We start from the raw sequence: 25,830 nt of genomic DNA, 5'->3' as shown, positions 1-25,830 counted from the left end.
CTTAAAAAAACATTGGACATCATTCCCATTGCAGTATGCACAGCTCCACATTGTGATCTTTCTTAGTAATAAAATTCATTAAATTCCCCAAAGGGATTAGAATGAGTTGTGAAGACAAGGTACTTGCATAAAACAAGAGGCACACATGTCTTATCGGTCACTTGAATACTAGTGAAAAAGTATCACTACTTCCATGGGCAATGAAATCTAGAAAAAAAAATGTTCTCAATATCTAATTTCCTGTTCTGAATATCTAAGCTAAATTCTATTGTTCAGCAACAGTATAAACAAGATGTGTTCTTAAAACTTCACTGTCCTCAAAAGTGCATACACTGATGAAAGGCTTTAAATAATAGATGTATTAACACGAAACCATTAAAACATATGAATAATCCTAAAAGTCATACCCTGGGTTATGACATTCACCATTTTTTGTACATCCTTTTCTGCTATTCCTAAGTATGCACTTACATTTTATAAAGAATCAGCAAACATACACATACATACTATATACTAGGTGTTGCCCAATCATGGGGTTAGAACCCTTTCGCTGGAGAAAATCAAATTTATAATTTTGGTAAAAGACTACCTGCTCTATCCATTTAGCACTTTATACCAGGTTTGGCCCCGCGCTGGGACAGAACCCCTACCCCAGGGATCATGAAATTTACGCCTTTCGTAGAGGTCTTCCTGCTCTACATCACTATGAATTTAGTTTTTCTTACATGTGTGCGGTTCTTGTGAAGAACATTTTTGAAAATTTGACAATTCTGGGCAGTTTTCGTCCCGCTCTTAAGGCCAAAGGGTTGCAGAAATCCTGAAATCTACAATTCATGTTCCCCTTGTTTCAAATGTGTTTTATACCTATTTTGAAAGGAATTGAAATGATTTGAACTCAAGAAGAAGTTAAAAATGTCTATTGTTCACACATTTAATAACTGACCAATTTGGCCCCACCAGTACCAGTGTACAAAGTTTGATGTTTGTCAAGGAAAGGGTTCTCAAGATATTGAGCTGACAGTATATTCCAATGTCCAGTTTTACCCTTTACCTTTGACCATGTGACCTCAAAATCAAAGTCCTGAAGATGTACCACTGTACAAAGCTTGATGTCTGTCAAGCAAAGGGTTCCCAATATATTGAGCGGGCAGTATATTCTTATGTCCAGTTTGACCGACCTTTAACCTTTGACCATGCGACCTCAAAATTAATAGGGGTCATCTTCTCCTGAAGATATATCAGTGTACCAATTATGATGTCTGTCAAGCAAAGGGTTCTCAAGATTATGAGCGGACAGTATATTGCTATGTCCAGTTTGACCCTTGACCTTTAACCATATGACTCCAATATCAATAGGGGTAATCTTCTTCTAAATATATACTAGTGTACCAAGTTTGATGTCTGTCAAACAATGGGTTCTCTAGACGTTGAGTGTATATTCCTATGTCCAGTTTGAACATTTACCGTTGACCATATGACCTCAAAATCAATAGGGGTCATCTACTCCTTAGTATGTACCAGTGTACCCAATTGGATCACGCGCTCGTGTTTTTCCGTAACAGGTACGTGGATTGGTGAAAAAATTGCATCAAATCGATGCATTTATTTGCGGGAAGCGCGCCTTTGGATGAGGTTAAGAGGCCAAAACCGAATCCCTGTATAATGTGTTATTTATATTTTCGCCACAGATTCAGCTTTGGTATCATTTACGTCTTATTCACCCAAATACATAAACATGTAAGTGGAAAATGATAGTGGTACAATACCTTAGATATGTGTGATATCTTAGATACATTTGAAAACTCGGGTTTCAAATTGTAACGTACGACTGTGACGTCATAGTTGCATTTGTGTACACATGTCAAAAGACTGATGGCATCAATCCACATCCGAGGTTCATTTGCGGATGCGGACATTGCCGAGTAGTTACGATTGCAGTGTACCAAGTTTGATGTCTGTCAAGCAAAGGATTCTTAAGATATTGAGCGGACAGTATATTCCTATGTCCACAATAGAATGACCCTTGACCTTTGACTTTTTGATCTGAAAAAACTATAGGGATCCTCTTTTACTCATAACAAACCCACATATGAAATATCATTATCATCAAGTGAATGGTTTTCAAGATATTGAGCGGACAACATGTGGTCTAACGACCGACCGACAGGTGCAAACCAATATGCCGCTCGGGGGGAGGGATAGATATTTAATGTTGCATTTCTTATGTTTTCATCATTGAATAAATGTTACAAAATTGTTGCTTTTCTATGTCCTTGGTTTGGAAGTTGTGATATGGTTTCGTGGAAATTATAGTACAGCTAAGCTCCTAGAAGTTATTGTATGTTGGGTGTCAGTCTGAATTAAAGTATGGCTGAGATTAAAGAAAAAAATATCGCACCTTGACATCCTTTAAAATATGTACTTCCACATCATACATGTACCAACAGTTCATCTTATTTGAAGCAATTATTTATAATTTATAATGGAAGGGAAACTTATATATCATGCGCTACGAAAAGAAAAATAGATTCATTCCTGAAATCAGAAAATGATATGCGACGGAAAAACTTAAAAATTGTGAATTTAATGGATTATGTTAATCAATTTGCATTTTATGAATCAATTGATGGTATCTTTGATATTTGTTCACCTTGGTAACGCTACATCATCCATCTTTTCACCCTGCGTTATTTTCATTTTCAAGCATTTCGTCAAAATAAAGATATGAATCCCAATTTAGTAAGAAATTGAGTGTCTTTTACCTGAACAGGATATAGGGCTCACGGCGGGTGTGACCGGTCGACAGGGGATGCTTACTCCTCCTAGGCACCTGATCCCACCTCTGGTGTGTCCAGGGGTCTGTGTTTGCCCAACTATCTATTTTGTATTGCTTGTAGGAGTTATGAGATTGATCACTGTTCGTTATCTTCACCTTTCATTATCATGGTTTTTTCTCAAACTGTTTCAAACCTTGAATTCAGTTCATGAAGCAAACATCCGTGCGAATTTTCTTAGGTACTCGATATCAAACACGAGTGTTTGAGAAAAGTAACTACTTTCATTCGAAGTATGGGGCATATTCTGTTTCTTAATACGTCTGTGCGTTCCGTGCGATATGTTTTAGACAAAGAAAACTCATCATTTCTATTGTTTTTGATAAAAATAAAGAGAGTGATCGCTTCAGAAATCTGGAACCCGTGCGTTACTGAATCGTTTCAGCATGATGGAAAGAGTTTAGGAGTTGCGAAGACAAAGTATTTTGAATAGAAAAAAATTACGTCCAAGGGCCACAACTTCTTTAAAAACATTGGACAGCATTCCTCTTGCAATATGCACAGTTCCACATTGTGATATTGCTTTGCACCAAGTTTCATCAAAATCCCCCAAAGCGTTTAGGAGGAGTTCCGAAGACAAACTTAAAGGGACAGACAGACGGCCGACAACGGTTTAGCATAATACGCCGGCATTCTTATGCGGGCGTATAAAAAAATTATGATTCCCTATTGTGGTCTCACCCTACACCGGGGGACAACAACTTACACAAACTTGAATCCGCACTAGCTGATAATGCTTGCCTATTACTATGAGTAACCGTGACCTTGCTGATCTTGTGAAAAAAAAATTCAAAGAGTTATCCTATATATACTCTTGTAAAACAGTGATCCCCTATTGTTAGTTAGTTATTTGATTTATTGCCCATCAAGAATATATCATTCATATTAATCGTCACTATAGTTGAAGGTGAATTATGCAGTAGAGTTAGGGAGTTGGGGTGGTAAATGGAAATTTCACCAAAAATATACAATAGTAATGGTTTTGGTTTTCATCAATAGGATTTAATTTGTTCCTCTTTTGACTATTTAGTATCTTGACTTACGTCTCTTTTCTTTTTGTCGATCATTACTTTTGTGTAAAGCACAATGTAGTTGTAAATTGTTTATTTTATTATTTCCACACATGTGCCATTGTTCCGCGAATTCCGTTTTTGAATCTACCTCTAGTTTGTTAAACATTCCAAAGTTAATTTGTTTCCTGATTTTTCATTGGTTTAAACCTTGTACCTCAATTATATCAGGGTCATTTTAGATATTCGCCTTGCTCTTTTAAAGCAGGTAACTTAGAGTAATTTTCATTGGTTAGTATATAAACAGCGATAGTGGCATTTTCAAGTCACTTTGCTAAGAGTGACGTACCTACAGGTTCGAGCCATCGCCTCCTCTTCTTCTCTTCTAAGGGATGAATCCCGGACTGTTCGTGCAGCCTTATTTTCTTTTTCGTGTTTAGGAAATAGTCTAAATTCTTTTTAATGTCACTTAGACCCTTATTAGAGTCACATTGGTTCAAGGATGAATTAGATTTCCCTTAAGTGTTTTTAGGTCATTATAGTGCTATTTTTGATAAATTAATTGCCTTGTCCCTGTGAAATGTAAAACTTATATGGTACCAATTTTGATGCACCAGATGCACATTCGACAAATAATGTCTCTTCAGTGATGCTCAACCGAAATGTTTGAAATCCGAAATAACAATGAAGTTTTAGAGCTATTATAGTGTGCCAAAAAAGTGGAATCAAATTCGTCTAAGGATAAGAGCTATGCCTGAGGGAAATAATCCTTAATTTTGAAATGAATTTCTAAATTTTATAACAGCAATTAAATATACATCCGTATTTTCAAGCTAGTAACGAAGTACTTAGCTACTGGGCTGCAGAAACCCTCGGGGACTAACAGTCCACCAGCAGAGGCCTTGACCCAGGGGTCATAATGTAAATCTTATACGGTACCTATTTTGATGACCAGATTCGCATTTCGACAAATAATGTCTCTTCAGTGATGCTCAACCGAAATAATAAATAATAATAAATAGGACTTTCGGAAATTTACAGTCTACTTCCTTAGATGTTCACTATGGTATTGAAGGTGTTGTATGGAATCTCCTAGGTTGTATATGGAAGCTCACTCCTATCTATTTTGATATATTTTTCATAGGTTACCACACTTTCATTTTTACGACCTTATATTTTTGTTATCAAATTATTTACTTTGTTATTATCTGTTCAGTTATTAACTTATTTTCCACCTTTTATTATTTTCCTTATTTACATATTGATATTATTTTGGAGACTTATTTGTTATTTGTAATCCACTACAAAATATTCAGTATTACATGTACACCAAAATAAATTACTCGTTAAAATTTATCATTTATTTATACACAGCAAGAATACTGTGCTTAGCAGTAAATTTGTGGACCCCAAGGGGATAAGAAGAGCGCAACATAATATCAAATTATATGGAAGTGAGCTTCCATATACAACCTTCATAAGTTATCACACTCTCATTTTTGCTCCCTTATATTTTCGTTTTTTAAATTATTTACATTGTTATTATTTATTCAGTTATTAACTTATTTTTCTACCTGTCATTTTTTCATTTACATATTGATATCATTTTGGACACTTATTTGTTATTTGTTATCCACTACAAAATATTCAGCACTATACTAAAATGAATTAGTTGTTAAAATTTCAAATTGCCTTCTTTTTTCAAGGTGTTGATCATAATCTGGAAATCTCAAAGCCTGGGCTGAATAAAATAGGACCAGTCATTGTACATTTGCATATTTAGTGAGCTGGGTCTGTTCCTTAGTATTATTTCATCAAGTTTAAATTAATTTTACCATTCATTGATACTTTGGGCAGACTTGACACACTTTGCGGCCATAGTCAAATTGGTTCCCGTTACATTTTTTCTTGAAAATGTAACAGGAAGGGAGAAAATGCAACGAACCAAACCGGGATTCGAACCCGGCCCCCCTGAATCTCTAGGCAGGTACTTTACCGACTGACCTATCTGGACACCGAAGAGCGAATCCGACTGACCGCTATATTATTCCCTTCCTGTTACAATTGGTGTCGTGACCAGGATTCGAACCTGGGTTGTCACGGCACCAAATGTAACAGGGAGTAATGTAGCGCTCAGCGGGGTTCGGTCGTTGGTGGCGAGATAGCTCAGTCGGTAGAGATCCTGACTAGAGATTCAGGGGGCCTGGGTTCGCATCCCAGTCTGATCCGCTGTATTTTTTCCCTTCCTGCTACATTTTCAAGAAATTACTGGTTGTTCACGAAACTTGCTCGTCTTTGGTCATGAAATATCTAGTCCTATTGATCCTATGTTGGGAAACCCTCAAGGTACCCCAAATCCTACTTGCCCAGTTGAAAATGTGAAGTGGTTGAAAAATGTTCTGCCTGGAATTTATGCTTTTGTTAATGAAAAGCTGAAGTGAGCCATTGCAAAACAAAAAAGATTTTTTTTTTTTTACATTTTTTTTAAATTCTTCTTTTTTTCATTAATAATTTCCAGAGGCTCCATACTCTGACATTAAATGGTATCGTTACAATTAAATGAAAAATTGTAATAATTTAAAGTCTTTAATTTGGAATGATTCAGAGATATCTATAATTACTATCGTGTAATCTCAATGCACATCTCATACCTAGAGGCCTCTACTAATCCTAGAAATTATAAATCTTACTTAAAAGTTTTGAAATCCAACACAACACAGGGAGATAATTTATACATGTTCATCTACGGGATTGTAATAAAAATATCACAATTACTCTTCATGCATCATTATCCGTTTTAGTGCTATTGGACAGGTCTAAATTAAAACTAGCATTTTGAATGTATTGCATGGCAATACATAGTCCCCTACCGGTTGCAAAAATTACTGTACCACAACAATATTCAGAGTTCATTATATACGTTATTGTAAAGGGAAAAATAGGGGACCAGGATAGGAAATCAATTACTATTCGAGTAGAGACTAGCCAAGGGGAAAAAGAGAAATTTATAATTAGGTGTAATTTGGTCTTTAACCAAGTCAATAAACTGTGATATGTAGGTGATCATAAATAATTGAGCCATATTGTTGTATTACTATGCTAGACGATTTAATGAGTGTAGTACTCTTATCTACAGAGATAAGAAACTTGGATGTATAAACTAACAATTCATGCTATTTTTCTAAGTCCAAGGTCATTGCGTAATGAAAAAATCAATGAACCGAGATGAAATTCGAACTTGATGAAGACTTGTTTTGCCAAAGCAATATACCAAATATCAAATGAATATCTGCAAGCACAACCCAAAAAGCCAAGAAAACTGATAATTCAAGCTATTATTTTAAGTCCAAGGGCCAGAACTAAGTCTAAAATCAACGGACCGGGACGAAGTTAAACCTTGATCTGTAACTGATTATGGCAAAGCAATGTACCAAATATCAAATAAATATCTGCAAGCACAAGTTTAAAAAGTCCGGAAAACTGATAATTTGTGCTATTTTTCTAGGTCCAAGAACCAGGATAAGAAATCCAACCACCTATCGAGTAGAGACTAGACCAGGAAAAATACAAATTTATAATTAGGTTTAGGTCTTTAACCAAGTCAATAAACGTGTAGGTGATCATGAATAATTTAGCTATATTGTTATATTTCAATGCTAGAAGTTTTAATGAGTGTCATATTCTTATCTACAGAGATACGAAACTTGGATGTAATTGGATGTAAACTAACAATTCATGCTATTTTTCTAAGTCCAAGGGTCATAACTTAATGAGAAATCAATGGACCGAGACCAAATTCAAAATTGATCTGTAAGTTGTTATGGTAAAGCAATGTACTAAATTTCAAATGAATAGCTGCAAGCACAACAAAAAAGTCTGGAAAACTGATAATTTATGGTATTTTTCTAAGTCCAAGGGTCATAGCTAAGTGAAAAATCAACGGACCGAGACGAAATTCGAAAATGTCCTGAAACTTGTTATAGCAAAGCAACGTATCAAATATCAAATAAATATATACAAGAACAGAGAAAAATAGTATGGGAAACTGGACGGACGGACATACGGACGGACAGACGGGCGGAGCACAAACCTAAAGTCCCCTTCGACTTCTTCGGTAGGTGACTAATAAAGTTCTCAAGTTAAAAGATAGAGACTACATATGCATATATATTTACATTCAGCAGACGAGTGCTGATAGTAAAATGAGATCCAGGTAGAGTATTTGTCATACCACTCTTCTTTACTGACCTCACCCAGGGGGTTAGCTTGTGCGTCAGTCTGTTGGTTTGTCAGACCTATTGTTTGTTTGTTACCAAATAAAGAGTATGTTTCTCTGAAAATTTCCCAAACACAGGCCACAACATTAACAAGTCCTTGGACCATGAGATTGGATCCGAGACTTAGGAGCGATACATTGCTCAGACTTGTGTTCTAAAAATAGCAGATAATGTGGAACATTGTGGGGGTCAACCATTTTTTGTTGTTGCTAAAGTTCAGCCTCACCCATTTCATCATCACTGTCTTCTGAGGCCTCATCATCCAGGAAACGCAGGGCCAACATATTTTCACTATCATAATCATCATCTTCATCGTAGTCATCATCATCAATATCTAGCTGTGCAAGGTTTGCTCTCTTTGCCACTTTTCCCACTTCTTTCATCTTTTGTTTTGTTTCCATGGCTACAGGACAGAAATATTTTTCTAATTACCATAAAAGAAAAATAAACAACACTAGCAATATCAGATCTTCTGTAATGGAGGAGAGTTAACTATATTCCGCTGAAGACTTGCGTGGGATCATGATGTATACATACATGTATATTACAGACTGTTTGTTAGACTCTGACATCACCCATGAAAAAGTTAGTCCTGTTTAAGTTGATTCACAATAAAATGACTATAATCAAAGGAAACTGGTTAAATTTGGCTGTTAAATTCATGATTGATTAATTGATTAAATATTGTTTAACGTCGAGGATCTTTCAATCATATGGAGATGTCGCCATTGCCGGTGAAGAGCTGCATTATGCCTGTGCTCGGCAATTATGACCATTGAGTGGGGAGGGATCTTAATCGTACCACACCTGCTGTGACACAGGACCTCATTTTTTCGGTCTCATCCGAAAGACCGCCCCTTTTAGTCGCCTCTTACGACAAGCAAGGAGTACTGAGGACCTATTCTAACCTGGATCCCCACGGGAACTGTTAAATTCAGTTTGCAAATACATGTATTTGACCCAATTGATGATTTTAGTTAAGAATGACATTGAAGTTTGATACTTGTCTTCTCTATACGATATTCTCTCTGATTAGAGTTTGCTTTTCCATTATCTTAACATATTCTGTACATATGTATATGAATGTCGTGGAAACCATTGTACCAACAATACATTCATGAGTGTCCAAAACAGGATTTACATCTCACTGCATGAAAGAGTTGCACAAACGGAAACAACTATTTGGCAACTCGTTATTTGCAAAATGTGCTTCAAAACTTAAAAGTTCTGCGTGCAGTATGAGAGATGATTTACGTTTGACAACAGCTATGGAATTGTCCTCATCCTCATCAGATTCTTCCTCGGACTCGCCAACAAGTTATGGAGCTCACATTTCAAAAAATACCTCGCTCTGTACCTTATTCCAGGTAAAAAAAAATCCAAGACATACAATGATTTCAACAAATCATTATTTTTCTCGAAAAAAAATTCTACTCCTACATGTACTTCGAAAAAGAGGATTAATTCCAGTTTATTAATAATTTAATTAAATCCCAGCAAATGAGGGGGGGGGATTACAGAAGTTTAACATTTAGTTTATTTCGTGGATAAAGATCTTGTAACTTGATGTCTGTGATCATTCATGGTGGTTTAACAGTTGTTAACTAAGTCTCACTAATGACACTTTATTGGAAACTTTCGATATTTGACGTTATGTATGTCTGTTATTGCGATGTTGTCTGAAGTGTACATTTCAATGGACTCTCAATAAGATAAGTTACACTTTTTTTAAATACTATGCTTGATGGCACAGCTGAAAAGACTGATTTAACTGTCTCAAACCTAAGTGCATTATCTTCACCTTGCATTAGCCAATCAAAATAAAAATTGATATACGTATGCTTGCATACAAGACCTTTTTGTGAGCAATGTTTCGACTTTGAATTCTTTGTCCCGACTTTTATCTGCATATTACTGCCGGAATATTTTTCCTTTCCCAAACATGTATTTTCAAGTTTATAAAATCTCAGTTTAATTAGTAACAAACCATTGACAACGAGAGTAATAATCTATAAATACAACAAAAAAAAAATACTGAATGTATCGTTCCTACAGAACGTGCAAAATGAGCTCCTGTTTTTTTTAATGTACATAGGTGTTCTATATTTCCTGAATCAATGTATGCCATTGTGTGGTGATAGTGCACTATACATAAATACATACTGAAAAAGGATTGTGAATTTGCAGTGTGGATACCTTTGCTTTTTAAGTTTACCATGAATAACCATGAAAAACGAAGCCAGGGTGTGTCATTAAAACAAACACAGACCACTGTCTAGTCATTACAAACACACAGGAACATGGATACCCAATATCAATTATAATAAACTACAGTAATCAGTTAGTCAATAATTGATAATCAATAAGTTATTCCGTTATCCAATCATTTGACCAGATTATTAATAGATAGCTAACTTATGCATGAAAAATTAAACTCTAAAAAATATATTCTCTTATTTATTTGGTGTATTTAAGGTTGGTTGGTTATATATTGTTTAACGTCCCATTTGAGACATTTTCACTCATATGGAGACGTCAACATTGCCGGTGAAGGGCTGCAACATCTAGGCCTATGTTCGGAGCTTACAGCCTTTGGGCAGGGAGGGATCTTTATCGTGCCACACCTACTGTTACACAGGGCCATAGTTTTTGCAGTCTCATCTGAAGGACGGCCCTTTTAGTCGACTCTTACGACAAGCAAGGGGTACTGAGGAGCCACCATCTAGCGGTTTTTTTTTCGCGGGGTTATAATCTTAGCTTTAAGTGGTTAGATAGCTTTCCGCGAAAATTTCAATTGCTAAATATGCACTCAAATGTGGCTTCAGTATTTGAAAAAGAGACAACTCTTCCCTGACCGCCAAAATTTATTCCGCTAAAATTATTAGGATACCTTTCAGCCAGCAAATCGACACATTTTAGACCCGCGAAATAAACCTGCTATACGGTATTCTAACCCGGACCTCCATAGAATATGTATTAAACGATTCTCTGAAAAACGCTAACTGACTTATTCACAGGTTGACTTTAGTACATGTTTGCATGTTTATAGTTGCTATTGAATTCCACTTCTAATATACATAATATATTATGGATTTCAATCAGGTATTTACATGTAAATAAATACATAGAAAACTTATCCATCAAATAGGCAATAAAACACCAATGTTTAATTCTCTCATAAAATTACTATTAATGATTTTTCCTTTTCAAAGATATTTTGTAATCTTGAAAAAATAATGAAAAACACAGCATTTGAATTTTCCCAACAAGGAGATAATCCCAAACATTCATCAGAATCATCATACAGTCCCTGCAAGTAGTCTTCTGGCTCGTCCTCCACTAGGTACCATGTAAGATGTATCACCTCTAAAACAGACCCCCAAAAACCCGTGAGATGCACCACCCCTAAAACAGACCAAAACCAAGAGGCCCACAGGCCTTATCGGTCACCTAAATACTGATAAGAAGTGTCATTACTTCTATGGGCTATGAAATCTAGAAAGCATTTCCTGTTCTGAATATCTAAGCTAAATTCTAATTTTGGGAAACAGTATAAACAAGATGTGTTCTTAAAACTTCACTGACCTCAAAAGTGCATACTCTGATGAAAGGCTTTGAATAATAAGTGTATTAACATTAAAACATGAAAATATATGACTAATATGGACTTATCCTCAAGTCACAATCAGGGTTATCAAATTCAGCATTTTTTGCACATCCTTTTCTGCTATACCTAAGTATACATTTAGCTTTTATACAGTATCAGCAAACTTACACATACATACATACTATATACAAAGTTTGGCCCCACCCTGGGGTCAGAACCTTTACTGTGGAGAAAATTAAATTCACAATTTTGGTGAAAGACTACCTGTTCAATCCATTTAGCACTATATACCAAGTTTATCCCCGCCCTGGGGTCAGAACCCCTACCCCAGGAATCATGAAATTTACAATTTATCTCCCCCTGTTCCAAAGATGCTTCATACCAAATATGAAAAGATTTGGAATGATAGTTATCAAGAATTTAAAAATGTCTATTGTTCACACATTTAATAATTGACCATTTTGGCCCCACCCTTATACCAAAAACCCTACTCCTGGGATCATCAAATTTACAATTTGGTAAAGGGCTACCTATTCTTTTTAAATATATATTCACTTTCAATTTAGTATCAATAGCACTAAGGATTGATTGGTTGATTGATTGTTTAGCCGTTTTCCGCCACACTCAACATTTTTCAGTTATCTGGTGGCGCCAAGGTATTTGTTGGTGGAAGAGAGAACCCAGATACAATATACCTGGGAAGAGATCACTGACGTTCCAAATGTAAGCTGGGAAACTTTCGCACTTACCGACGCGAGCTGGATTCAAACCCGCGCCGACCAGAGGTGAGAGGCCGTGTGATTTTGAGCGCGATGCTCCAACCACTCGGCCACGGATGCCCCTTGACTCCGGCGATCATGAAATTTACAATTGTGGTAGAGGCTTTCCTCCTCTACATCACTGTGCATTTAGTTTTGCTAACATATGTGTGGTTCTTGAGAAGATTTTTGAAAATTGGTCAATTTTTGACAGTTTTTGCCACGCCCCTAGGGCCCCAGAGGTGCTGGGGTCCTGAAATTTACAATTTATGCCCCCCTTTGTCCCAATAATGCTTCATACTAAATTTGCAAAGAATTGGACAGGTATTTATCAAGAAGTTAAAAATGGTCAATTGTTAACGCACGACGAATGCAAACCAATTGCAATAGGTCATCTGAGTTTACTCAAGTGACCTAAAACCATCAGATGTACCACCCCTAAAACAGACAAAACAAGCATTCTGAGAGTATTGCATGGTAATACATAGTCCCCTACCGGTTGCAAAAATTATTGTAACACATTATTCAAAGTTCATTATGCAGGTTATGGTAAAAGGGAAAATTAAGGAACCGGGATAGGAAATCAACTACTATTCGAGTAGAGACTAGCCCAGGGGAAAAAAGGGAAATTTATATTTAGGTTTAATTTGGTCTTTAACCAATAAACTGTGACATGTTGGTGATCAATAATAATTTAGCTATATTGTTGTATTACTATGCCAGAAGATTTTATGAGTGTAGTACTCTTATCTACAGAGATAAGAAACTTGGATGTATAAACTAACAATTCATGCTATTTTTCTAAGTCCAAGAGTCATTGCTTAATGAAAAAAAAACAATGGACCGAGATGAAATTCGAACTTGATCGAGACTTGTTATATCATTGCTTTTTAGCGTTTTATTTATTTTCTATGTATTATGTGTATAACATGCTGTTGTAAGGTATATATCCATTGTAAAACACCTTTGAGCGTACATAGTGTATGAAAAGGGTGCCATATAAATATGGTATTATTATTTTATTATTGTTATGCCAAAGCAGTGTACCAAATATCAAATGAATATCTGCAAGTACAACCAAAAAATGCAAGAAAACTGATAATTCATGCAATTTTCTAAGTCCAAGGGCCAGAACCAAGTCTAAAATTAACGGACCGGGACCAAATTCAAACTGTATCTGTAACTTATTATGGCAAAGCAATGTACCAAATATCAAATAAATATCTGCCAGCACAATTAAAAAAGTCTGGAAAACTGATAATTCGTGCTATTTTTCTAGGTCCAAGGCCAATAACTAAGTAAAAAATCAATGGACCAGGACCAAAATCGAACATGATCAGCAACTTGTGGCAAAGTAATGTACCAAATATAAAATAAATATCTGCAAAAACAGAGAAAAAAGTACGGAAATTGAACTGACGGACAGACAATCGGACACACGGACGGACAAACTAAATTCCCTTTCGACTTTGTCAGTAGGGGACTAATAACTGCTCGAACTGTCTGACTTCTAGATAACTTATAATAAATCAACTGCGGTGTTTCATTATCAATATAAAACAAGTCTCATTGAATGTATCCAACAAAGTCAAGTTAGCAATCATGAAAGGCGAAGATAACGAACAGTGATCAATCTCATAACTCCTATAAGCAATACAAAATACACGGACCCCTAGACACATCAAGGGTTGGATCAGGTGCCTAGGAGGAGTAAGCATCCCCTGTAGACTGGTCCCACCCGCCGCGAGCCCTATATCCTGATCAGGTAAACGGAGTTATCCGCACTCAAAATCAGTGTGCCAAGAACGGCCTAACAATCGGTATGAAACACGTCAGACAGCATTTGACCCAATGATAGGTTGTATTGACGAACTAGATCGTTATAACGACCATAGAATTTGCGAAATGCTGACTTAAATCGAGACTGTTGAAAACCCTGTACCATCAACTTGTTTGTCAGTAGATTGTCATTTGAAGAATATCAGAATGGAGACTTACAAAATATTCAAACATTTATACTGATGTGTAGAATTTTGGATAAAATATTGAAACACAAAAATAGAAAAAAAAATGGAAACATATTTATCAAGTGTCATCAATACAAAAATGGCATTATGTCATTTTAAACATATCTATATAGAAGGGTTTCATTGGTTTAAGGAGAATAGACATCCTTTGGTTTAATTCGACGACCAACTCTAGACCTTTTGAATTCAGGACGAGGTTCTGGAATAAAATCAGCCAAATATGATTGCTCTTCACTGAAGTCCTCATTATGTACAGGCTCATGGGTAATTTCTTCAGAAATGGATTCTTCAAGGAGAGCAACTACTGACATCCAACTATATTGTGTAGAAATACTATCATAGGGTTCTAGATGGTCTAAATGCACTGCAATACATAAACTATCTTGTGTTTTCTGTATTTTGTTGGTCCCTTCTCTTAATTTGTTAAATACTTTGTCTTATCCAACCTAAACCTGATTTAGCTCCTGCTGTAGGAGGATACCATCTCCACATATAATCATCCTGTGAAAATTGTCTAAGTTAAAAACCTCTATCATAATACTTCTTTTGTTTTTCATCGACTCGTTTCAGATTTGTATTAACAAAAACATAAGTTTCAGACAGAACATTTCTCAACAACTCCACATATTCAACTGGGCAAGTGGGATTTTGGGCACTTTGGAAGGTTCCCAATGAAAGGTGAAGATAACGAACAGTGATCAATCTCATAACTCCTACAAGCAATACAAAATAGATAGTTGGGCAAACACGGACCCCTGGATACACCAGAGGTGGGATCAGGTGCCTAGGAGGAGTAAGCATCCCCAATAAGCATCCCCAATATAAGAGTAAGCATCCCCAATATAAGATCAATAGAACTATAAATTTCATGACTAAATACGAGCAAGTTTGATGAACAACCAGTAATTTCTTGAACTGCAGACATACGCAATAAGAAGAAAAGGCAAAATCTCATCCCAATTGTTCCTATTCTTATTTGCATAACTAGCTAACATTTAAGTCTCAAAAATAATATTTACATGTAAAGAATAAAAAAATAAGAGATAGAAAAATAAATTAATAACTAAATGAATAATGACAAAGTAAATAATTTGAAAACAAAAATATAAGGGAGGAAAAATGAGAGTGTAATGGTTTTGGTTTTCAGAAACAGCTTTAATTTCTTCCTCTTTTGAATAATTAGTACCTTTACTTACGTCTATTCTTTTTGTTGATCATTACTTTTGTGTAAAGTCCAATTTAGTTGTAAATTGTTTACTTTATTATTTCCGCACATGTGCCATTTTCCGGCGAATTCCGTTTTTGAATTCACCTCCATTTTGTCAATCATTCCAAAGTTAATTTGTTTCCTGATTTTTCATTGTTTTAGACCTTGTACCTTAACCATATCGGAAGTCGATTTAGATATTTGCATTGCTCTTTTAGAGGTAGTATATAAACAGCGATAACGGCATTTTAAAGTCACTTTGCTAGGGCTTAAAGGACCCACAGGTTCGAGCTCTCTCTTTTCTTTTTCTTCTTAAGGTTGAACGCGGAACTGCACGTGCAGCCCTATTTTTTCATGTTTAGGAAATAGTCTAAATTCCTTTAAATATTACTAAGTCCCGAGCTAAAGTCACATTGGTTTAAGGATGAATTAGATTTACCTTTAGTATCTTTAGTCCTTTATAGTGCTATTTTTGATTAATTAATTGCCTTGTGTAATAAATGGGGCTTTGGGAAATTTTCAGTCTACTTGCATAGAGTTTCACTATGGTATTTAGGGTGTTGTATGAAATCTCCTTGGTTGTATATGGAAGCTCACTCCCATCTATTTAGATATATTTTATAGGTTATCACACTCTCATTTTCGCTCCCTTATATTTTTGTAATCAAATTATTTGCTTTGTTATTATTTACTCAGTTAATGCCTTATTTTTCTGCCTCTTATCTTTTGATGTACATGTTGATATTATTTTGGAGATTTATTTGTTATCAACTACAAAATATTCAGTATTATACTACAATAAATTAACTGTTAAAATTTGAAACTGCCTACTTATTTCAAGGTGTTAATCATACTCTGGAAAATCTCAGAACCTGGGTTAAATAAAACAAGGCCAGTCATTGTACATTTCCATATTTAGTGAGCTGGGTCTGTTCCTTAGTATTACTTCACATTGTTTAAAGTAATTGTATCCTTCATTTATACTTTGGGCAGACTTGGTACACTTTGTGGCCATAGTCAAACTGGTTCCCGTTACACAATTGAAAAACATCAGTTATTAGGACGGATGGAACATTTTGGAATTTTACTGATATTGGATCAAAATACGATGGGCTAAAAATATATTTTCAGGGCTATTATATTTTATACTTAGACTGATCACGTGATTCGGTGTCGCATGGTCTTAGCAAAGTTTTATATACCTGCAATATTGAGGCCATCAATACATTTCGATATTGGAAAAGCGTGTTGCGGTTGAAATTTAAACTTTAATTCAATTTGAACAATCTTTAATCTGCGCTACTTGGGAACTGTCGCATATTGATATGAGTAAACATGATCCCCGTTCTTGAGAATATTTTCAAAGATCCATTACATCCCCATGTAAAACACCATAATCCCTTATTGTGGCCCCATCTTACCCCTCAGTTTATTATGTGAACAAACATCATAATCCCTTATTGTGGCCCCATCTTACCTCTTAGTTTATTATGTGAACAAACATCAATCTGCACTAACTGGGGATGCATGCATATTAATATGAGTATTCGTGGTCCTGATGTAATATTTCAAATATTTCTCATATATTCCCATGTAAAACTGTCTTCCCCTTCTGTGGCTCCATCCTACCTCTTTAGACTATGCATGATTTAAGCAAACGTGAATCTGTATTACCTGGGAATGTTTTCATATTAATATGAGCAATAATGGTCACTCAATGTCACAGATTTCTTTGATTTTCACAGTATTAACTTCACTTGCACCATCTTACATAATTTTAACCACACCACCAAATTTCGACCATCCGTTGCCATGGAAACCGAGAGCAGTCTATGAGGGCTAATTGAACTGCAAAATTCAGCCCGTTTTGCCCATGTTTTGTACTTGTGGTATATAACAAATTAAAAGACAACTAATAAACTCCATAAATCTCGATTTCCCATAAAATCCCCTCCTTATTTATGATATCTATATCCACCTATGGTAAAGAGTGTGTTACTGACCGCTGTACCAATGTATTATAATTTGGCACTTATGAATGTTTTTTGGATTTCATTGATGAATTTAGATAATTTGGAAAATACATACAGCATAATTAACTGCCATCAAAGGATGTCCATATCAATGACTCTTAATATATATAAAAAGATTCATGGTGAAACTTAGTGCAATTGATCTGTAGTAGCATAAAAACTGTAGATTTGGGCATTTTGCCAAAAAGGGATTTTTTGTTGGATTTCGTTGATGAATTTAGATAATTTGGAAAATACATACAGCATAATCATCTGTCATCAAATAATGTCCATATCAAAAATTCTTAATATATATAAAAAGATTAATGGTGAAACGTAGTGCAATAAATCTATTGTAGCACGAACACTGTAAATTTGGGCATTTTGCCAAACAAGGGTTTTTGGTTGGATTTCGTTTATGAATTCAGATAATTTGGAAAATACATACAGCATAATCAACTGTCATCAAAGGATGTCCATATCAAAGACTCCTGATGTATATAAAAAGATGAATGGTGAAACGTAGTACAATTGATCTATTGTAGCACGAAAACTGTAGATTTGGGCATTTTGCCAAAAATTCATACTAATGACAAATAATACAACCTACACCATAATAAAGATTAGTTAGAGTGATTAAAAAAACATGTAAACATAAACTGTAATCCAGTAGTACCCCTCCCCCTCCCCAAACACCAAGTAGATTTTTCAATAATTTCCATAAACGAGCACTTCGTTACTAGCTTGAAAATACGGATGTATATTTAATTGCTGTTATAAAATTTAGAAATTCATTTCAAAATTAAGGATTATCTCCCTCATGCATAGCTCTTATCCTTGGACGAATTTGGCTCCACTTGTTTGGCACGCTGTTTTTGGCTATATTTAGATCTAAAACTTCATAGTTATTTCGGATTTCAAACATTTCGGTTGAGCATCACTGAAGAGACATTATTTGTCGAAATGCGCATCTGGTGCATCAAAATTGGTACCGTATAAGTTTTACATTATGACCCCTGGGTCGAGGCCTCTGCTGGTGGACTGTTAGTCCTCGAGGGTCTCTATAGCCCAGTAGCTAAGTACTTCGTTACTAGCTTGAAAATACGGATGTATATTTAATTGCTGTTATAAAATTTAGAAATTAATTTCAAAATTAAGGAATATCTCCCTCATGCATAGCTCTTATCCTTGGACGAATTTGGTTCCACTTGTTTGGCACGCTGTTTTTGGCTATATTTAGATCTAAAACTTCATAGTTATTTCGGATTTCAAACATTTCGGTTGAGCATCACTGAAGAGACATTATTTGTCGAAATGCGCATCTGGTGCATCAAAATTGGTACCGTATAAGTTTTACTATATTACATGTACTGTATTGCCATGTAAACTATTAACAATAACTATAAAAAAAAATCTTCTCAAGATATTGGGTATATACCAATAAATTGTTCATTGTACTGCCTTGTATTTGCTGACCTTTGACCTGGAAATCATTAGGGTCATCTACTATTCATAACCAACCAACATATGAAATATCATAATTGAACAACAGGCCCAAGATATTGGGGGGGACACCATTGCATAGAGTACTAGCTACATTGCACCTAGCCATTTTTAATTGATTGATTTATTGATATTTTCCGCCACACTCAACAATTTTTCAGTTTTCTGGTGGTACCCAGTATTTATTGGTAAAAGTGAGAACCCAGATACAATGTACCTGGGAAGAGACCACCGACCTTCCGAAAGTAAATTGGGAAACTTTCTCACTTACCAGCGCGAGCGGGATTCGAACCCGCGCCGACTGAGGCCGTGTGATTTTGAACGCTATGCTCCAACCACTCGGCCACGGAGGCCCCTACCAGTGACCAACCCCTGTATGAAATATCACTATCAATCAAAGGGTTCTGAAGAAACTGGTCAGACATCAATTGTACAGAGTATTGTATTGCACCTGGTGACCTTTGGACCAGAAAAACAATAGGTGTCATTCTCTACTGCAGAAACTGCATGAAACTTTAAAATTTATTGAAGTTTGTTCAATGTTACTGTAATCTATGTTGACATACCAGTAATTAGTAAATTTATAATATTAACACAGAACAACTCATTTTTGCAAAGTTGTTTATTCAACAAACATGGATCACAATGTTATCCAAACAACACAATCATCTTATTTTAAAATCATTATAATAGTGATTTTCCTTCAACTGTTCAGTAATGAATCCTTATTCAGTAGGCTCACATAAGACACTTGCAGGTTAATTTTGCAATGTTTTAGTTACATTATTCTTCTGACACCAAAACTTGATCTTAACTAAGTCATGGTGTTTTCTTAGAAGAATAGACTACCAGTCTACTGAATCAGGATGGACTTGTGTCGTGAGGTGTGTTCATTGACTGTAAAACTCGCAGTTTTTTTTTCCCATTCTCAAGAGCTCCTCTTTGTCTTCTATATCATATAAGAGTCATGGATTGCATCTTCTGCTCTTCAAGTTCTAAAAAATGTGTTGAAGAAATATTGAAAAGTTCATCTTATTTTTCACATTTTCATACAGTACACACCTAATTCAATTTGATTAAACTAAATTTACATATACAAGATCATTCATGATGCTAGAATAGTAATTTTACCACTTAATTAATTACTTAATTGATAGATTATCATGTCCGCCCGCCCCTCAAAAATCATCTGTGAAATAAGCATAGATTTATATATCTGGCATTAAATTATGCACTTCTGTTGACAAAAACTCGTTTGTCATCAATATATTTCTCAGAAAATAAAAATTAAAAAATAAAATCTTTCCAGTCTGCCCCATACTTTTTGGTGACCCTGGATGATAATCTTACTAGTTAAGTTGAATTGGTCTAAAGGATGTTATGTTTTGATACAGTTTGTATACATGTGTTTATGCTGTATTGAAGAGCTATTAATAGTGTTAATACTCATAAATTAACAAGATGTCCACAAACCTGAGTATTAATCAAATTTTAAAAAAATTCAAAGTATCACTTTAGCTCTAAGGGCTATGAAATCCATGTTATACACTATATGACTCTTTTGGACCCACATTCACAACCCTGTGTTTTCGAAATTCGCAATTTTGGTACCCCTTTCTGGTTTTTCCTTCATAAGCATTCAGCTTTATTTAAGGTAGTTCCACCCTCCTGTGACGTCATAAGATTTTGCGGAGTCAATGATTTAATAAGATTTATGCATAACATGAACATAAATTGTGTTCGAGTCTTTTTCAATAGTTATTGTAAAAAATCTTGTATAACCAGAAAATATTTCAAACGTATATGAATAATCAATGAGCTACATTTTTCACAATGCTATACGAGTTATTTCCCCCTGATTACAGGGAGCGCGCAGCACATTGCTGTCCTCATTCGATGGTGTCAAGTAAGGAATAAATAGAAAATTGACAATTTCTTATTGCAGTCAATTGCCAGTTAAGGAATTTTTCTAAGAATTAAGTGTAATGACTTGAAAACAGTATAACTGAACAAAATGTCTTGGTCACTGATTACATGTATGTGGCCCTTGTGTGTTTTTCTGGCAAGCAATGTATGGTCATGATGTAACAAAGTATGTAAATATTAACTAGTCCTCAATTTCTTTAGATCAGAATCATGATGTCCTTAGTATATCAACAATTCTTCATTATTAATTTCTATCAATATTTTCGACAACCAAACACAACAAAACATGCAATAAAATATGCCTAAAACACATGTACAACCAACGCATACATGTACATTATCAATTTATCGTTTCACAATGAACAGCACTACTTGTTGCTAAATGTACACAATATGCCAATAAACAAAGCATGTTAATTATCTCGAATTAGCATCTCTTATGTAAAATGTTTGTTAAAATATTTGTTTTGCATGTGATACAATGTTTTGAAAGTTAAATTTTGTGTACATCAACTTACAGCTCTTCTTGCACTTAAATTACTCAAATGAGCACAAAAACAATCAGCAGGCACATAACAACATTTGAACAATGGATCTGCTCCCTTTTATTATTACAAAGTTGGATACATATAGTTCTATAGATAGGTTGTCCCCCCATCTTTTTTTTTTTTTTTAAAAAGCATTGTCATGAAAGTTAAAAGTTAACAGATGCAAGGTGAAGATAACGAACAGTGATCAATCTCATAACCCCTACAAGCAATACAAAATAGATAGTTGGGCAAACACGGACCCCTGGACACACCAGAGGTGGGATCAGGTGTCTAGGAGGAGTAAGCATCCCCTGTGGACCGGTCACACCCGCCGTGAGCCCCATATCCTGATCAGGTAAACAGAGTTATCCGCAGTCAAATCAGTGTGCCAAGAACGGCTTAACAATCGGTATGAAACACGTCAGACAGCATTTGACCCAATGCGAGGTTATATTGACGAAATAAATCGTTATAACGACCATAGAATTTGCGAAATGCTGACTTCAATCGAGACTGTTGAAATCCCTGTACCATCAACTTGTTTTTCAGTAGCTTACCTTGATTTAAAAACTGACTATACCCAGAACAAGCTCTTGCATATCGAATCAGTTGAGATATATAAACACCATATGCAGGTGATAATGGAATATTGCTACATAAATGTGGGAAGTTGACGATGGAGAAGCTGAAATCATCCCGTTTGTCATATTGTTGAGTTGTCAGTTTGCCGTTAATGTCTACTTCCAATAAAATATCTAAGTATGAAGCAGAAGTGGACGACTCTGTGGTGTCCTTTATTTCGAGCTCACAGGGATATATCAAATCGACATATGAATGAAAGTTATCATTGTTAATAGACAAAACGTCATCGATATATGTAAAAGTCGAATTGAAGGTCACAGCGAGATATTTTTTCTTCTCACGTAGAAGTTTTTGAATAAATTCTGCTTCAAATGAATAGAACTGAAAGATCAACCCTTGCCACCTTCCTTCTTCAGTTTTGGATTTTAAAAAAAAATTTACTTGTCAAGAATTTTCAGGCAATATTATAAAGTCACCGCCCCCCCCCCCTCCTTATCATATGTATGCTTTCATTGTGCTCTTAATTCTAGGTGTCTGTTGTTTTAAAAACAGACTACTACTGAACTTCTCAGTATTAATTGCATAATTTGGACACAAATAAATGTCAAATACACTTATAACCCCCCCTCCCCAACTCTACAATTTGACGAAGTGTATATCTTAAAAAGTTTTCTCCATAAAATTGAAGAAATCAAACCCTGGTTCTAAAACAAAATTCTCAATTTTGGTATAGAGCATTTTTAAAAGTACCGTCAATCCAGAGTCCTTAGATTTACAATCTATGTTAATTCCCTTTGTCCCAAAGATGCTTAAACGAAATTTGAAAGGAATTGGAAGGGTGGTTATCAAGAAAACATATTAATGTTCAGTTAACGTCTGATGATGACTGACGCAGACAAATAGCAACATGTAGGTCACTTGAGTGATTCTCAACATTGACTTACATAATTAAAATTAATCATTTTTACAAATGATACTGAGATCATACACATTTGTACATATATATGTACGTCATTGGCAACAAAACAACTAGTCTTTTTAAGTATGCTAATTAAGTGAAGTAATACAATTTTTAGGAAGTTGTGATGAAAACGTTTCAAGTCATCATGTCGTATAAAAAATGGATGGTCTCATGTGATTATTCTAGAGAATTCAGTTTCCATGCAGGCTCTATAACCAAGAAACTAAACCCAATGTACCATATATGGGGCTCACGGCGGGTGTGACCGGTCAACAGGGGATGTTTACTCCTCCTAAGCACCTGATCCCACCTCTGGTGTGTCCAGGGGTCCGTGTTTGCCCAACTATCTATTTTGTATTGCTTGTAGGAGTTATGAGATTGATCACTGTTCGTTATCTTCACCTTGCATTCCCCACATCTATTAATATGTTTTAGGATTTATCATACTGGGATTCAAATTTGAATTTCAAATTATGTATTCAACGTGTATGTATTAATGTTGAATATTTACCTCCTCAAAGTCAGCAACTTGGTCAACTCCATCTTTAAGTGATTTGCACAGTATGATGCTCATACAACTGAAACACAGAAAAGCACACATTAATTACATACATTAATGGTCATGTACTTTGGCCAAATATGTGATTCTTGGATGAAAAAGTAAGAATTCAAAAGTATTTGAATATTTACAATTTACATTTAATATTTTTTTATTTACTTCAGTTGACAGGACCTACATGTATTAAAATTTGAGGGCCCAGTTACAGGACCCAATTCAAAATCATCAATTTTTCATCATTTAATTTTTCCAAATCAAGTGTCCTAAAGTTCATAATTACAGAGGTGAGAAAACTTTAAATCATAATAGTATTTGTGTGATTTCTTTTGTAGATTAGAACCATCCCATATTAGTGGGAGTTACCACAGGTAAACAAACTTGAAGGTAGCCTGGCTCACAAATATATATGATTTTAACAATCTTTATCTAGAATGCACACAGGACATTCACATGTTTGTTTTTATTGTAAACTTGACAATCAGAGAGAGAGAGAGAGAGAGAGAGAGAGAGAGATACAGGTCATCACTTAAGCCTAGTCCTTTTGAAAATGTCCACATGAAACATGATTTTATAAGTATTCCCCTATTTTTACAGATCCTGAACTCTGTGTAAATGTGATAGGAAACTCCCTGAGTGAATGTTAGGTAAGGGACATACTTAACTAGTACTCTATATTGTACACCCATGCAGTAAATGACAGGACTACTTACAATGTATACCACTATAGCTGACTAGCCTGGGTGGCAGTATAAAATAGATTGGGGTTCTCATATGTTTACTAAAAGCCAAATTTTCTGATACATTTTTTTCAGCCTTTACTTTAGAATTTGGATTCTAAATCAAATAGAATACTTACGTCAATACAAGTTCCAACACGGCAACAGTCAGGGCTTTTTCTTATTTTCTATGAATATGTCTGTCAGCCTTCTGTTTCCCTGGTGATTTTTTTAGTCGGATGTGATACAATAAAGCGTTAAATTCCACAACATTTACTTTTTCTACGAATACGTAGACGATTGGATGCTAGAGTCCGGTGACTATGGCAAAGATTAAACGGATTTGTATTCCACGAAATAAACCGGAATCCTTTAGCACAACTGAAGATAAAGATCGTGGTAGTGAATTAAGCGAACAAAGAGCATCTGATATTGATAAACTTCTGAAGAATAAATTGAATAAAAACTCAATTTCCACCTCCTGCCATACTGCAAATATATGGAGGCTGTTCATATCGCCAATACAAGAGAGTGTTACAAAGGGCAATAACTCTTTCTGGTGTATTTTGGTTTGTGCACCAGAGGAAACTACTGGTTTATGTGTTTATCTTTGGTTTCTCCACAAATGTATTTCTGTAGTTTTTTAAAGTAAGATTCAATACATTTTACTAGCATGTGAGTTTACACCAAATGACTGGGCAAATATATTTTATCCCTTTCTAAACATTACATATATGAAACCCTTATACATCATAAAAATAATTATTTCTATTGTTTTCAAGGATTAAATAAAGACAAAAAAAATCTAAAAGCTAAAACCTAGCTCAAAATAATTTTTACAATTGTTGTTTTTATAAACAATAGCTTTTAATTTTTGATTATTCAAAATATAACATGCATGTACATATCTTGTCCAGCTGTTGTTAGAGGATCTGTTTCCATGGCAACCGTTGCTAAGTCAAACCTTTGCATGTCCTTTTTGTTTTATATCTATCATAATATTGTTACACACAAAGCTTCATCAAAATCTGTGACATACCGTGGCCACTGAATTTTGATAGTTACATAGAATCAGTCCTAAGGCTTTTGAGAGGGACTTCAAATTCAATAACAAACAAAAACTTACGCTGACGCACATATATTCAAATCGTCATTAGTCTAACAAGAACATGAACATAACCAAAACGAAGTCAAGCTGAAGCAATTGAAATGAACAATGTTTTCTTGTAACTGTAAACTTTACGCAAACGGTACTACACACAACACTCGATGGTTTAATGTAATTGTAAACAGCACGCTATCGGTACTACACAAAACGCCC

The 25,830-nt window shown here is 35.1% G+C and overlaps 1 protein-coding gene across 4 annotated transcripts in view; it reads right to left on the bottom strand.

The window, feature by feature from the left end:
* LOC130048432 (uncharacterized) overlaps positions 1-25,830 on the bottom strand; it is a 52,978-nt gene that overhangs the window by 20,229 nt on the left and 6,919 nt on the right. For 3 of the 4 annotated variants that reach the window (XM_056145131.1, XM_056145133.1, XM_056145134.1), the window contains exon 2: positions 8,348-8,524. In XM_056145131.1, the coding sequence (XP_056001106.1) occupies positions 8,348-8,522 (175 nt within the window). In that variant the 5' untranslated portion in view covers positions 8,523-8,524. Of the gene's footprint in view, positions 1-8,347; positions 11,488-25,830 lie in introns of all 4 variants that reach the window. The other variant, XM_056145132.1, reaches the window with a different exon arrangement.

The sequence above is a fragment of the Ostrea edulis genome, chromosome 7, assembly GCF_947568905.1.
Source record: "Ostrea edulis chromosome 7, xbOstEdul1.1, whole genome shotgun sequence".
Taxonomy (NCBI): Eukaryota; Metazoa; Mollusca; class Bivalvia; order Ostreida; family Ostreidae; genus Ostrea; species Ostrea edulis.
This window is presented reverse-complemented; position numbering and strand designations above follow the sequence as displayed.